The 15862-nt window shown below is 43.5% G+C and overlaps 2 protein-coding genes across 3 annotated transcripts; one reads left to right on the forward strand and one right to left on the reverse strand.

The window, feature by feature from the left end:
* Positions 1-94: 94 nt before the first annotated feature.
* Positions 95-15658, forward strand: LOC133374817 (uncharacterized). 2 transcript variants are annotated; one of them, XR_009759995.1, is made up of 7 exons: positions 95-184; positions 463-810; positions 3099-3410; positions 4063-4188; positions 5807-5853; positions 5980-7558; positions 15597-15658. XR_009759995.1 is itself a non-coding variant. In XM_061606044.1 (6 exons), exons 1-6 carry the CDS (start codon positions 148-150, stop codon positions 6043-6045), a joined length of 936 nt encoding a protein of 311 aa, XP_061462028.1. In that variant the 5' UTR covers positions 95-147; the 3' UTR covers positions 6046-7686. The 2 variants fall into 2 exon arrangements, 1 of the variants encoding a protein (XP_061462028.1); XM_061606044.1 differs by lacking the exon at positions 15597-15658 and having other exon boundaries at positions 5980-7686.
* Positions 10386-14248, reverse strand: LOC133375050 (uncharacterized). Its single transcript, XM_061606512.1, has 5 exons — positions 14101-14248; positions 12647-12970; positions 11453-11740; positions 10566-10664; positions 10386-10486 (listed from the first exon to the last, which is right to left on the reverse strand). Exons 1-5 carry the CDS (start codon positions 14144-14146, stop codon positions 10386-10388), a joined length of 858 nt encoding a protein of 285 aa, XP_061462496.1. The 5' UTR covers positions 14147-14248.
* Positions 15659-15862: the final 204 nt, after the last annotated feature.

Below are 15862 nucleotides of genomic sequence, written 5' to 3' on the forward strand. Positions count from 1 at the left end.
CACTGCAGCGCCCACACGGAGGCGGCTCCTGTGCAAGAATCTAGCCTCACGTCGGATCCTTGCGTTGAAGCTGCTGCACATTCGCTGTGGGCTTTTGGCTCATGCTCCTGGGTGTCGCTGCTGCTGCTGCTGCTGCTGCTGTCAGTGATGCTGTTGGCCACTTGCCTCATTTTGTTCTCCACAGGTAATGTTCCTTTCCCTACTTTTACCTGATTCTTAGCTCTGAGAAACTAGGCAGGCTGAATTTTTATGTACTTCAAAACCTTCAAAGAGTTCTCCCCCCCCCCTGCAGTTTAGATGAAACATTTTTCACGTTCTTCTTAAGCATGTCTCTTATTTCTAATGTTCCATTCCCAGGGAAGTGTAAGGATTCTCAGGGTTACGTCTCCTTCTCCTACATCTTTTTGCAACAGCCAGGGGTGAAACATTGCCACTGTTAACTATCTGCTCCCTCCTTTTTAGCTCCCACAGCGTTACCAGCCCAGTTATTCCTCCTGCATCCGACTCAGCAGTTCCAATTTGTGGACATTGGAGAGACGGCACAGATCTCGTGCGCTTCTACAAAAAAAATTGAAGATTATGGATTTTTATTCAGCTGGTACAAAGGAAGAGAACATGGGATGCCTGTTTTAATCAAGAGTTGCAGTGATAACAAAACTGCAGGCAAATTTGCTTGCATAGTTAAAGGTCAAAACGCCTTACTGGAGATTTCGAATGTCCAAACATCAGATTCTGGCCTATATTTCTGTGCCCAAAGATATTCCAACAGCCTGTATTTCAGCAATGACTCAACCTCGCTGATTGTTGGAGGTAAGAGAGCAGGGCTGAGCTTTCAGGTAGAAATGCTGAGTGGCAACAGCTGGTTGCTGTGTGTTAATTCTAAAAACATCAGAGTCCCAATGCAAGCGCAGTTAAATAAGAGCTGGTTCTCATGACCAACCCCATACATCACAGGCAATATTCTTGATGACTTCTGTCCACCACTGTCATGTATGGGGGTGGTCTTGTATTCTGCTAGGTAGTGCTAGAGGTCAGCCTCATCAGGCATCTGCTGGGGCCAAATCTCATCGAGGGTCCACCACATTCCTCGGTTGCCCTGCCATTTTCCCTTTGTGATTGGCTCCAGGGAAGGTAGAGGTGGAAAAAAACCTGAATTGATCTCTAACTCCTCTGGCTCAACCGCAATGCCCATCACAAAGTGAGAACACTCTGAGTCCACCACACCTCAGAAGGCTACAGATTACAGGATGCCTTGATGGAAGCCCATTAAAGTGGTACAAAGATTAAGATTGTTGTAGCATATATTTACCCTTTCGTTTGGGGAAGCTACAATCACATTTGGGGTGGGTGCTTTCAGTACATTCCTTGACATGTTATAGAAGCTCATTTGATCAATGGTTTGTTCATTCGGAATAGGTGAGTGTCGTTTTCTCTCCATTTCTCATTTTTACAGTCTTAAATTATCTGCATTTCCACCTGGAAAAAATAATCCCCATGAGAATTCATTTAAGTGCTTATTTCCCCCTAAAATAGACATTTTTGCATGCAATGTTCCCTTATATTCACATTCTTGCAAAGAACATTTTCCCTACTTCTGTTTTCGCTAATGTAGTGCATTTTGTATGTTGTTTTCACCAACTTATAAATTTTTATGCGTATTTTACTTTACTACATGCATTTTTGTATACACCACTTGGCTAGAGAACATTACAAAATGCGGTCGAGTGTGAATTTTGAAAGACGGCCTTGTTTCAGTTTGTATGTTGTTTCAGGCATTGCAGATCAAGTAGATTCAGCTTTAAATGTGAACTGAAACAGATTTCTCCCCCGTGCCTATGGTTCATGAATTAATTTAGTAAATTGATAAGCTGCCCTTCAGAGCAAGGACGCTTTGTTTTTGATTTGTTTTGTTTTGGGGGGGCAGTGAGGGACCTCTCTTTAATTGTAACAGACAGATGAGGACAGAGTAGGTAGCTCCTTCCACAAGCAAGTGTGGGGGTTGGTTGGTTGGAAAAAGGAAAGCAAAGTGACAGTCGCTCATGTAAGAAAATGCAGCCCAGCCAAATAATTTCCCCACTGGCTCACACTGTGAAGAAAAGCCCCCCTTCTCTTCTCAGATGCCAGAAGTGGTGGTGAAGAGGCTGAACTAGTACCCAGCACCCGTACGGAATTTGTTCTGGAATTCCACCCAATGCAGCCGATGCAGTGTGTGCAGAAAGCATTGAAATGCTCCGCCTTTCTAGGAAACCCTTTCCGCATCAACTCGTTGGCTATGAAGTTACTAAGCATGCACCCCTGCATGTTGCAAAACACTCCAGGGTGGTGGTGATCTGGTGGTGGGAACCATCTGCCTTTTAAGGCTGTTCTCTTGCACTCAGTGGTCTTCTCTTTGAGGAGGCTCTCATGGGCTTCCAAGAAATCCACCATTTCCTGGAGGAAAAGCCAGCACCAGGCTGAAAGCATTTGTTGATATAGGTTGTTATTCTTGCTGACCCCTCTGTTCATTGTCCCCACCAGACCGTTACACCCCAAGCACTTGGGAGATGCATTTACAAACCCATGCACAAGATTCACCTTCCCGGTTCAAGAATCAACTTGCTTGTTTGATCCACGGAGCGTCCAGCTTAGTTCAAGTTTCCTGGGTTGTCCCTGGAGATATCCATCACAAGGCCCAGACCCTTTTGGTGAACAGCAATGACACCTTACCCTTTGTCTCCTTCATGTCGCTATGGCCACTGCCAGTCAGAGTAGACAAGACTGACCCAGATGCAGCAGTAGTCTGACTCAGCCAATGTAAACTAAGAATATTCCACTGCCGATATGTGAACCTTGCTCCAAAACATCTTTTAAATATCATAAAAACAAAACCTCTTAAAACCGTCTTTAGAAAAATCTTTTTTAAAAACATGTTTAAAAAGTCTTAAAAAGTAATTCCAGCACAGATGTGGACTGGGACAAGGTCTCTACTTAACAGACTTGTTGACAGAGGAAGGTCTTCAGAAGGTGCCAAAAACAGCAGACACATTCTAAAAGAGAGGCCAGTGATTGGAGCCGGTGTTGCTATTCTTACTGAGCTTCAATCTTTTTTTTTTAATCAGACAGTTATACCCCAAGCACCTGGGTGATGCTTTTGCAACCTCCTAAGCAAGATCCACCTGCCCAGTTCGAGAACCAGCTCGCTTGCGTGGTTCATGGAGCGTCCAGCTTAGTCCAGGTGTCCTGGGACATCCCCGGAGATCTCCAGCATGAGGCCAGGACCCTTTTGGTGAAAAACAGCAGTGGCTCCTTAACGTTCATCAGCCTTCTTCATGTCCCTATGGATTCACACATCAGTGGTGAAAATGTCACATGTGAAGTCAGGTTCAACTCTTCAGGCCCCAGCGTGAAGAAGAGTGCCGAGTTCAATGCAAGTGAGTTATATCTGCATGCCTAAATATGCTGTTGTTTGTTGTTGATATTTCTATCCCACCCTTCCTCTCGAAAGGAGCCCAGAGTGGCCATCAACAAGTGATAAAACAATAAAAACATCTTAAAAACAAAATATCTTAAAAACAATTCCATTTAAAATGATATGCTTTTATTTGGGAATACACACCATTTCACTGTGGAATAGCAGAATGGATTGTTCGCACTCATATTAATCTAATGTTGGTCCATTAATTTCAAGGGGTCTGAGTACTATAAAGCTGGAAACCCAATAAATATTAAAAGTAGAAAATAAGAATATGAGCATCTGCTACTTCCTATATGTCCAGCCAGCCCTTGACTGTAATTCTTAAGAAATAAATAAGAAGGGAAGGATGCTGTGGTGACCAGTATTAGCCTTAGTGCTGATGCCAGACCTGCCTGCCGCTGCCTCCATCTTCTCCGACTCTGTGGGTAGTCACTGGGGCTTGGCTACGGAGCCCTCTTTGCAAGGCCGAGGTTGTCTTGCCGAGATGATTGCCTTCCCCTGTGATTTAAAATCCTGGTGGGGAGGAAGCTGCCATCACTGGCTGGAATATCGATCCAAAACAGCCATTTATTCTGAGCGAACAAATCTGTTTTCTCATCTTTTCAAAGCTTCCTCCAGAGACGTTGCCAATGACTGCACAATCTACAGAGTGTCTGTGGCTGCCGTGGGCATCTTGGCGTTGGTGCTGATTGTCCTGAGCTTCCTTTGGGTCTGTCTCAACCAGTGTAATCTAGGTAATAGCGGGAATCATGACCTAAGAATGCAGTAGCAACTAGGATGATAATTCCTGTCTCAATATCTGTTTATGCAGGAGAAGATTACCGACATTGTTTCATTGTTTGCCTTTTCCTTTAGTTTACGTTTTTATTTCCATTTCTGCAGTTGCATTACATGATTGCTGCTTGGCAGTAGTCATTAGGGTTTATCAGGAATTTTCAGCAGGACGTCAGCTGGAGGTATCCTGCAAACCTCCTTCTCAAAATGTCAGTTGATTGAAGTTAGGGATGGAGAAGAGTTTTGTTTGCAGATTTTAAGCAAATGAAAAAGTAGCAAGATGCATTAAATGGCCTATTTTAGGGTAAAATTATGTTGAGATATGCATAATTGAGACTATTTTAAAAGAAACTTACTTTAAACACATGCTTAGTCTGTGCATAGATTACCACCTTCAAACATAGCTAGATCATTATTGTTCTCAATCCGGATTGAAGCTGGTTTGGGGGAAAATGCATCAGAACACAATATTTCATGAGAAGTGACAGGGTAGATACGGATTGTGGCTAATGCTGTGTGGTTGCAGAGTATATGGTAGTGTCTTTGCGATAAAAATACTCATTTTGAGTACATATTGAATTATGAATTTTCATGCCAACAGTAAAAAAAAAAAAAAGGTGGAATGGGACTGAATGGAATTATGAATAAAAGCACACAAAATGGGCAAAGACCAGAAATATACTGATAGGTCCATCACTAATTTAAGTCAGTTTTATTCTACAGGCCAAAATGTCAGCTGTGGGGGAAGCAAGAGGCTGTGTTTGAACCTGCAGGATAGGAAATAGGGGAAGGAACAGTGAGGTGCCTTATACTGAGTCAGAGCCGTTGGTCCATCTAGCTGAGTATCATCTACACTGACTGCAGTGGCTCTCCAGGGTTTTGGTTAGTGGGTCTTTCCTAGCCCAGCCCTACATGGAGATGCCATTGCGGAGTGAACCAGGGACCTCCTGTACACAAGGCAGATGCTGTAACCACTGAGCTATGTGGCCCTTCTACAAATGATATTCCTTGGGATATGAATCACATATGAGCCGGGAAATGCAAGGGAATGGGAACCATGGGGCAGGAATGGGGAACGTCTGTCGACCTCCAGACATTGCTGGACTCCAACTCCCATCATCGACCATGTTGGCTGCATATATATATGTATATTTGCCCATTTTGGTTTCTCCCGGTTTCTCATTGTTCCAAATTTTTGCAGCAATCTGCAATTTTTTGAATTAAAAAATCCTCATAAAATTCATCAATATTTTATTGTGGATTTCTGCCACGGCATTTTTGTATTGTTCACATTCACCGACGTGTCCATTTGAATGTATATTTTCCTCTAATTTATGCACTTTTGTCCACATTGGAGAACTGCGTTGCAAAGTTTGGAGACTTGAGAACTTTGGAGGATAATTGTGTTTCATTCATTAATGGATTTGAAAAGTGTAGATTAGGTAGTTTCTTGTTAAAATGCAAATAAAATGGAGTTTCTCTTCTACCCAAGTAGCAAAGTCAAATGAAAGTTGGGCAAGTTAAGGAAAAAGAGGATCGCTCTGTGATGCACATCTTTTTTTCTTTTTGATCCCCAAGAATTCCAGCGCAAGATCTCCAAACCTCCATCTTCTGAGGTGACCCAGGTATGACCTCCCACTTTCTCTGTCTGTGTCTGTCTGTCTGTCTTGCTCTCTTAGAAAAACATCTTGAGTTTATTATTATTATTATTATTATTATTATTATTATTATTATTATTATTATTATTATAGGATGACACTTGCTATGCCCAGCTGAATCTTCTCTCAAAGTCTGGCGATGGGAACAAGAGGAATTAAGAATTTCTCAGGGGAGAAATGAAAATGTGACCTCAAAAGATTTGACCAACTGATGACGATGACAACAGAGAATCCGTTGGTAGAGATAGTTCATCGACTCTAACCTGGGCACCTGTGGTTCATGCCTCGGCCCAATCCCATACTAAATCTGAGGCTCCATGCCAGATGTGGTCTGCTGATCTCTGTCTCCCATCAGTAAATGTGGAATAAATTAGGAACCAGCCTGAAATGGTATATTGTGAAAATGATCAGGTTTATTATGTATCTTATGGCAAAATACCTACACAAATGAAGGAGTGACAAATGATACATCTGACCCTTTTGAAAACGTATGCCCCAAGTTGAGATCCAGACTGAGACCCCAGCAGGAGATTTCCTTCCTGATCCATAGGAAGCATAGGAATATAGAAAGCTGCCTTTGACTCAGTTTTGCCTACACTGACTGGCAGCAGTTTCCCAGTGTTTCAGGCAGGGGATCTTCCCAGTCCTACCTGGAGAAGCCAGGGGTTGACCTTGGAACCTTTTACATGCAAAGCGTGGCTATGACTTTTTTCCCCTTTTGACAGAAGTGGGTGAAATTTGCAGGCACAGTAACTCCTCCAGAGTTGATAACGCCTTTCAAATTACCGGCAGATAGTTCCCAGATTTCTTGTGCTGGGTACCTTTAACTTTTTTTTTTAGTGGAATGTCTATATCTTTTTTTCTTCGGGGGCAAAATTGGATGCAAATTACAGGCAAGGTCGTTCTTTCTGAAAGCAAGTCTGCTCCGTCTTCTGTGTGGCAGCTCTTCAGATATTTTGAAGTTCTCTCCTCCCCCACTTAAACTTCTCTTCCCCAGGCTAAACACCCCCAGTTCTTTCAGCTGCTCCTCTTAGGACTTGGTTTCCAGACCCTTCACCCCCATGAGATCACCAGGAATATGATTTTCTTTGAAGGCCCCATCATCAACGGCAAGGAAAGTGCCTGTCAGGGACACTTCTCTTGAGTGACACTCTCCTAATGAAACTCTTTGCCTGGGCTCCACAGGTCCACCTTCAGTGTGATTTTGCAGAGGTTTATCCACACTTTCTTCTGTTTCTGTCTAGGGAGAAACCTTTGCAATGTAAAATAGTTGCTGGGCTTGACTCTGCTATTTTATGGAGAGATTGTCTTCATTTATGTGGGGGTTTTCTGTTTGCTTTGTCTTAATTGCTTTTGCATTTTGTATTCTATCGTGTATTCTTCATTTTAAAAGCTCAAAGCCAAAACAAAAGTTTAACCAAGCCAGCTAACGCCTAGCTTGGTATCTATAAAAGGCTATGACCATGAGGACTGTCTACATGCTTTATCATTTGTGGGTGTCCCTAGAGAAACACACAGAAGCACATTATTTTTTCTCACTATGTCCATTTCACAGATCAAGAAAGACAACAGGAAATCAAAGAATCAGCTTGCTCTTTGGGAGCTATTTCTGGCAGTCGCTAACTGGCCATCTCTGTGGGTTAAACAGACCACATGTACGTTAAAGTCCTGGGTATGAACCTCAGTTACCGACACCTTTGGTTAAATTAAAAACAAGAGTCTGCCTGAGTCAATCCTTCTGTTCTTGTTGGTTTTCACACCCCTGAACCTATTTACTTTATTTGTAAAACAATAAAAACAGGAAACAGGAAAGGTTTGTGGAGGTTTGTTTTGCTAATGTTTATACTGGTAAAATGCAATGTTTAGGGTGGAGTCTCTCTCTCTCTTGCCTTTCCTCTGACAGCCAGGTCTAACACGGTTCCTCATCTTCCAGCATCTTAAAACACAAAGCAAACGAATTCAGCTGGACATCCAAAGAGAGAGGGCCGAAGGCTGGCTGGGCAGGAGAGACCCCTTGTGGCTCACCCTAGCCTGCTAAGCCCACTTGAATTGTTCTCTGTAAATAAGGAGGGTCCTATTCTGCTGCAGTGAGAGCCAGTGTAGTGTAATGGTTAAGGTGTTGGACTAGGACTTGGGAGACCAGGGTTCGAACCCCACACAGCCATGAAGCTCACTGGGTGACCTTGGGCCAGTCACTGCCTCTCAGCCTCAGAGGAAGGCAATGGTGAACCCCCTCTGAATACCCCTTACCATGAAAACCCTATTCATAGGGTTGCCATAAGTCGGGATCGAATTCAAGGCAGTCCATTTCCATTTCTATCGTGCTACAGTGCAAAAAAAAAGTGTGCCACACATATGCAATGCATGGCACACAGGAATGAGGGAGAAATTTCACATTTAGAGCTGAACCTGCCTAATTCACAGTTGAACCCCTACACGAACCGAAACATAGCCATCCTTCAAAATCTGCACTTCTCTGAATTTTGCCATGTGGTTCTCCAGCCAAGGAATGAGTACAACAACGCATGTACTAAGATTAAGTGTGCATAAAAAGGCTTATATTAGCAAAAATAACATGCAAAATTGGATTATGCTGTGGAAAAATGCATAATTGTGAAAATGCATATATTAGGCGTATATTAGGAGAAATTCACACTAAAATGTTGATCAATTTTCATGAGGACTTTTTCTTTTTAAAAAATCACAAACTGATGTGGAACTTTGAGAAACTGAACTGAAGACTGTGGAAAAAATGAGAAATTGGGAGACTCTGAAATGGGCAAGGCTTCCCATCCCTGATGGCAGACACAGCTTGGCCATTAGAATAGGCTTTGGGCTGCCATCCTAATATCCAAGTCCCTAATATTCAGTCCCACTGGACTCAAGAGGACTGACTGCAATGAAGGCATGGCCAGGAGTGCACTGTGAATATGAACCGACAGCAGAGATGTGGGTAACATGGAAGTAGAAAATGATCATGTTTAATACAGGCATCAACGCAAGTTGAGTGCAAGCCTTTAATACAAGTTAGCAAACAGTCTTGAGTGCTGGCATTTTCTCTGTCTCTTTCCACTTCCCCTTGGAAGTAATCCTTTTGTTTTTCACCACTGCAGCCTGGAACAGAAAATTGAAAGATCTCAAAGGCCTGTCTCAAAAGGGAGGGGGGGCTTTTGTGCAATCCTAAGGCTGGGGGGGTAGAAAGATTTAGCCACCCATCCAAAGTCCCGCCCTGGGCTCTTGCCACCAGGGTAGAAGCAAGGTCTGGAAACAATGGCAAGGAAAAATCCCAGGAGAGATTTACACCAGTTCTTGAGCTGGTCCAAAGCTCTGCCTGGTTTGGGAGGCATGTCAGGGAATCCGGAGGGCTCTAGATCCTGCAGATCCAACCTGCTTCTTGGTCCTCCCGCAACACGCCCCTCCCCAGCTGGTTCCATCAGGCCCTTTGAGCCTACTAAGGCCAGAGTTGTGATGTTGGTTGGGACTAGGGATGGGCAATTATTTTGATTTAGCCTGCATATTAAAGGCTCATGTATCAAATCTGCACTTTCTGAAACTAAATGTCAGCTGGACAGACATCTATTGGGAATGCTTTGATTTGGATTCCTGCATTGAGCAGGGGGTTGGACTTGATGGCCTTATAGGCCCCATTCAACTCTACTATTCCATGATTCTATGAAATGGGAACGAAAACACAGCTATCCACTGAAATTCGCACTCATCCAAATTTTGCTGTGCAGTTCTCCAGCCAAACCATGTTTACAAAAATGCATCCATTAGGGGGAAATGTGCATGAAAGGGAACGCATTAGTGAAAATCACATACAAAATTCATTATATTAGGAGAAATTACTTGCAAAAATGTATTTATTGGGAGAAATTTGTGCTGAAATGCTGATGAAGTTTCACGAGGATCAAAACAAAATTGCAAATTACTGTAGAAATGTGGAGAACTGAATGTAAGCCTGGAAAATGGGAAATGGGGAGACTTGAATGGACAGATCCTTCCATCCTTAATTGGGGCAGGGGGCTGAAGGCTTCTCCAGCAGCAGCAGCAGCAGGGAGGGGGGATCGGACACAGGCTCCCCTCGCCAATGTTGGGCCTCTGGGATGACTTCCCAGGGCCCATAAGACCGAACCTTAAATGATTTTTCTTTTGTCTTTTCTACATCTGTGAGAGAAACAAAAACCACTCTGTTTTTTTTAAGTAGCTGTCTTCTCTGTTCCATTAACAAACTATAACATGAAACACAAATGATATCTGCATAATTTTTAAATCTTGGTTTCTTTCCATTGGGAAAGGAGAAGGGCTTCCAGACAAAGTGAAGTATTGGCCTCAAACGAGTTCTTTAGCACAGTTTTGCAAACACACTCACAGATATTACCTGCCCAAGAACATGTTTTAAGAACTGCCTACCCATCCACATTCCTCTCTTTGTCATTTCTGAACTATTACATGAAAAATGGGTGTGGATGGGATAACGTGGGGAGTTCTACTTGCCATTAGCTGTCCTGACCTTGGCCTCGATGGTCACCAGACACTGCTGCAGTTTCCTGTGGCATCTCCTTGTTGGACACTTGGTTTGCTGGTTGCTCTGGATTCCCTGAGGAAGAGGAGGGGGAGGGCTTAGTTGGGGAAGAGCTGAGTTAAATGCAGTCCGTCTTATAAATGCATGGTCGTACCTCCATCATGGTGCTTTCTGATGAACAGGACCAATGGGGGAATTGACAGGAGGAGGACAAGGCAGGGTACCCTGTGATACCACAGAGGGATGCAGTTTCCTGTTAAAGGAAAAGGATGGGGGGGAAACTGTGGTCAGTGGCTAGGCAGACTGCTAGCCCGTAAGGCAGCAGAGCAGAGGGGGAACTGGCCAAGACTTTTTTCATGACACACGTTCCCCCACTGATGTGCCCTTAAACTGGTTGTGGCTGCGATTCCAGGGTTGCAGGGCGGGGCACGGCAATTTAAAATGCAACCTTAAAAACAGTTTAAAATAAATTGCAATCACAAGGACAGGGTGGGTCCTAAAAATATATAGCTCAAGTGTGAAAGACCAGGGTAAAGATTATTAGATGTTCAACCCATTGCAGGATTTAAATGTATGATGTGAGGCAGCATTGTAACGATCTGTAATTTTTTTAAAAAATGGTCTGTATATACTTTTGTTGATGTTTCATATATTTTGCTTTCATGTTTCTTGTGTATCACCCTGAGTTCCTTTTGAAGGAAGGGCAATCCATAAGTACCCTACATAAAATGCGTACAAATGAATAACGATAGGTATGGATGCTCTGGCCAACTTCAGGCGTCGGGTAACTAACTCGGGGTCTTACAGACCTCCATCTTTAGATGTCAAACTGTTTTTTTCATTCTCTTCAAAATGAGATAAGCCAACTGTCTTGCATTTGGGGCCCTGGACTTCTGCCTCAGAGTCTCATCCTGCTGGCCCCCGTTGTAAGCACTGGGCTTCATGGCTGAGGGGGGATTTGAAACCAGGTTTCTCGGGTCCCACTCTGACACTCCAACCACTGTAGCACGCTGGCTCTCTGGTAGTTTGGTCAAACTGTACCTGGATAGGTTAGCACTGGGGATGCTGGGGCTGAGCAAGTATAAGACACCCGTTCGGTCTCTGCCGCTGGAGGAATCAGCTTCAAACTCCAAATGCTGACGTTTCCTTCCTCATTTGTTATGTCCCCAAAATTCTGGTCCTGAGATGGTTCCCCACTAATATTCCAGGAGATGAAATCCCAATCAGAGTCTGCATTGTCGAAGACGCAGAGGAGGGGGAGGCTGTTGTGACGCTGAGACTCCTCCAGGGAGGAAGGCGTAAAGATGGCAAGACTTGGCCTAGAAGGATCTGAAAGAGCATTGAGAAAAACAGCCACAAACGGCGAGTTAGATTTCTCATTCCGCCCCAAGAAGAGAGATACCAGCTCAGGATAGGCAACAATGCTTCAAAACCAAGACTGAACTACAAACCACATAAACGAGAAAGTCTGACATTATATACCAAACCATTAATAAAAGAAAAAAACTCACACAGGCTTATCCCCGTTACAGAAAGTTGGTCAAGGAAAAGGCATGCTTCCTGAGATAAGGAGTTGGTTACGAAGAGGAGGGCCTTTTTGGTGGCGGCACCCCAGTTACAGAATGCCCTCCCCAATTAGGCTTGCTGGCACCTGCATCTGGAACCAAAGGAAGCTGCCTTATACCACGTCCATTGGTCCATCTGACTCAGTATTGTCAACTCGGGCTGGTAGAGGATTTCAGACAGGGTTCCCTCCCAGCCCTGCCTGGACATGCTGGGGTCCTGGGACCTTCTGCATGCAAGGCAGATGCTCTGCTACTGAGCTACGGCCCTTCCCTTAAAAAAAAAAAGATCCAGTCCTCATGATTCTAAAAAAGGCTTTGACCTCAACAGGAACCCGCCTTTTACTGAGTCCATCTAGCTCAGTATTGTTGACACCGACTGGCTGTGGCTCTCCAGGATTTCTGGCATGGGTATTTCAGTTTTTTCTGGAGATGCCAGTGGGGATTGAACCTGGGACCATCTGCATGCAGTAGACCTCTGCCACTGAGGTGCAGCCCCTTCTCCAAGCTTCTAGTTCCCAGGGGTATTGCTATGCCACAAACCAATGTGGAGCACTTAAGACTGGGAAAATGAGAAGCTCAGAGAAACCAAAATGGACACAGTCATCTCTCCCTATGCAGAATATGCATTCAATGCATGCTAACAATTCTCAGAAGCTTCCGAGACACTCACCAGAGATGATCAGCCGAGTCCTGCTTGTGAACCTGAAATTCTGACCGGCGCTAGCAGCACAGTAATACACTCCAGAGTCGTTCCTTTGGGCATTCCTGATGATCAGCTTGTGCCCTTTACTTGAGTATTTGCCTTCCAGTTTTGAGTACCGAGAACTCTGGCCAATCTTGTGCAGGCTTTTGCCTTCGTTCTCCTTGTACCAAATCACTGTCCAGTATGAAGATCCATCTAGATGGCTGCAGCTGATGTCTACAGTGTCTCCAGGAGATGCCAAGATCCGTGGCAGCTTTTGTGACATTTCGGAAGATCCCTGTGATGGAGCAGCTATAACAGGAAAAGGAAGGAACGTTTGGGGCTCTAATAAGAAATTGAGCAGAGGGGACACAGGCAGACACATTGCACATTGGATGCATTCGTGGGTCATCTTGGAACTGGCCCTGGTGATCTCTGCAAGGACATCCTGGGGAAAATATATCTGCTCTCCCTACCCCTTGGCCGGTGCATTCCACAGTGCTGAAAAATCTACTATTTAATTGTTTTTGAAGGCAGCCTCCAATCCAGCTCCCAATTTAAACCTCTCAGCTGAAAGAAAAGACACTTTTCCACAAAATATTTGTACATGCAAGTGTTACCCGGATCCAAAGATGATGGCTTTGGACTGCAGAGGCCATCCCTTACACAGTGCGTGCAATTCTGGCACCTGCATAGATATCTTTGGTGAAGAAATAAGAGAGTAGGCACAGTGTTGTTGTTTTTATTTTATTTTTATTGGTTTTAACAGTGTGGACTGTTTGTGGATGTCCCTTTTTACTTGAGCGTTCTGCAAAATTAACAATTAAATTTTGGGTCTGTTGTGAGATTGGGGAAGGTAAAAGGGCTGCTACCAACACTTATGAAGAATTTCAATGGCACATCTCCACTAAACAAAAGCAGAAATTAATATCCCTTTGGAAATACTTGTACATTAAATAACTTGCCTAAAGTCCTGCCAAATTTCTTCGGCATGCAGTTCCAAATTACTTGGAGGAAACACAGGTTTAGACACTATTGATCAATCAGTTTTTCCTGATTGTTAAGTCACAACAGAGAACAAAGACATAAAACAGCAGTCACTGCAACAAGACAAAATATTTACAATGGTATCTAGAGGTTGTATGTAAGCAAGTTGTACACAAGAGTTAGACCCACTGAAATTAAGGACCGAAATTAGGCATGGCCATTATTCTCAGGCGATCTACTCTGAGTAAGAATAACATTGCCTACAACCCTAACGTATTTATCATACAGAGTACATCTACTCAGAAGAAATTTAACTGTCAGTGTGTTCAGCAGGGCTTTCTCCCTTGTAAGTGTATTTAGGATTGCAGCCTTAAAAACAGAACCAATAATCCACTGAAACCTGATCTCGCTGTGGTGTGAGACTAGGAGGAGGAAACTGTTCAAAAGATACTCACTTTGCAAAGAAAACAGAATGATCCTAATGAAGTGGAGGAACAGCATCTTCTCGTGAGTTACCTTCAAATGCTGAACTTGAAAGCAGACCTGCTGGGGGAATGGACATCTCCTGGTCCCCTGTGCTGTTGTGTGACGTCTTTCAATTTCCTGCCAATTTCCGTGGTTTAGAAAGTCAAATTTGGGAAACGAAAGCCGCCTCTGGCTGTTGCACAGGCATAGACACACACCACACAGAGGACCTCTGGGAGATTCTTCAGCACCTTTGCTTTTTTAAGCCATGCAAGCAGAGAGATTTTTAAGAAGAAGGTGAATAATCCTGCACTAGCACTTGCCCGTATTCCATTGGTATGACAATGGAACCAATGACCTAGGGAAGTGGTGGGCTCTCCAACCTTGGGGGCATTCAAGAGGCAGCTGGACATCCACCTGTCATGTATGCTTTAAATTGGATTCCTGCATTGACCCAGGGGTTGGACTCGATGTCCTTTTAGGCCCCTTCCAACTCTACCACTCTGTGATTCCATGATCTGCAATATCTGGGGGTTCAGAGGAATAGCACAAATGTGATATCTGCAGGAAGACTTGCTCAAGAAGAAGGCCATTTTCCATACCAGGCATGTGAATTTTATTTATTTTTATTTGAATAGGAATATTTAAAGTCTCCTTTTAGGGTACAGATACGACAAGGCACTTTACATACATAGAAACATGATAAAAGAACACTGTAAATAAACCACATTTTTTAAAAAAATACAATGCAATCTAAAACAATTTAAAGTCAATACTAAGGCCGGGTCAGGAAAGACCCGTATGCAATTTGGCAACATTTTATTTCATCTGTAAATGAAAATGGCACACCCTATCCTCCGTCATCTATCGTTTTGACGGGATGGACTCTCTAATAAGTACCCAGGAATGTTGGCTATTTATTTCTGTTTCAATGATGCTTGCAAGAGTCTTTTGATTTCCACTTAGCTGTCTCTATACGATACATGAGAAATAGGTATAATTTATCAACTATCAGTCAGTTTTGGTTTAGTGCTGTTTCTTGTTCAGTTCAGTCTCAAGTTCAGTTCTCCACATTTCTGCATAAGTTTGTGGTTTGTTTATATTTTGAAAAAGAAAGATCTCATGAAACCTTGTCGGCATTTTGGTGCAAATCTCTCCTAATATACACATCATGGCAAGAACTTTTCTCTGATATAATGCAAGTTTATATGTTAGCTTCACGAATGTATGAATTTTTATGCACATTGTTCCCTAATATGCACATTTTCTACCTGTTATTTAGTTGGAGAACTGCATAACTACATTTGGAAAAGAGTGCATTTTGAGGGACATAACTGTGTTTCAGTTCACATGCACAAATCAAGTAGTTCCACGTTAAAATCCAAACTGGATTCTCCCTCCATCACCAATTGTAAATACATCCATGAACTATAGTTGAATTTCGTTTTTTAAAAAGTGTTTTGCTTTATTCTTTCTTGTGTTGTAGGATTTTTGCCACAGATCAATGAGAATCTTTATTTAACTGCTCCCTGCAACCTCTCTATGGCCCAGACGTTTCCTTTTCCTAGAAGAGTGGCGTGCTCTTTGCTGCTGCCCAGCACGGATGCCTCCTCCTCGCTGGCCTTTCTCAGGGCTCCCATCCCTGCACTGCAGTGCCCACACGGAGGCGGCTCCTGTGCAAGAATCTAGCCTCACATCGGATCCTTGCATTGAAGCTGCTGCACATTCGCTGTGGGCTTTTGGCTCGTGCTC

This window comes from Rhineura floridana, chromosome 22 (assembly GCF_030035675.1).
Source record: "Rhineura floridana isolate rRhiFlo1 chromosome 22, rRhiFlo1.hap2, whole genome shotgun sequence".
Taxonomy (NCBI): Eukaryota; Metazoa; Chordata; class Lepidosauria; order Squamata; family Rhineuridae; genus Rhineura; species Rhineura floridana.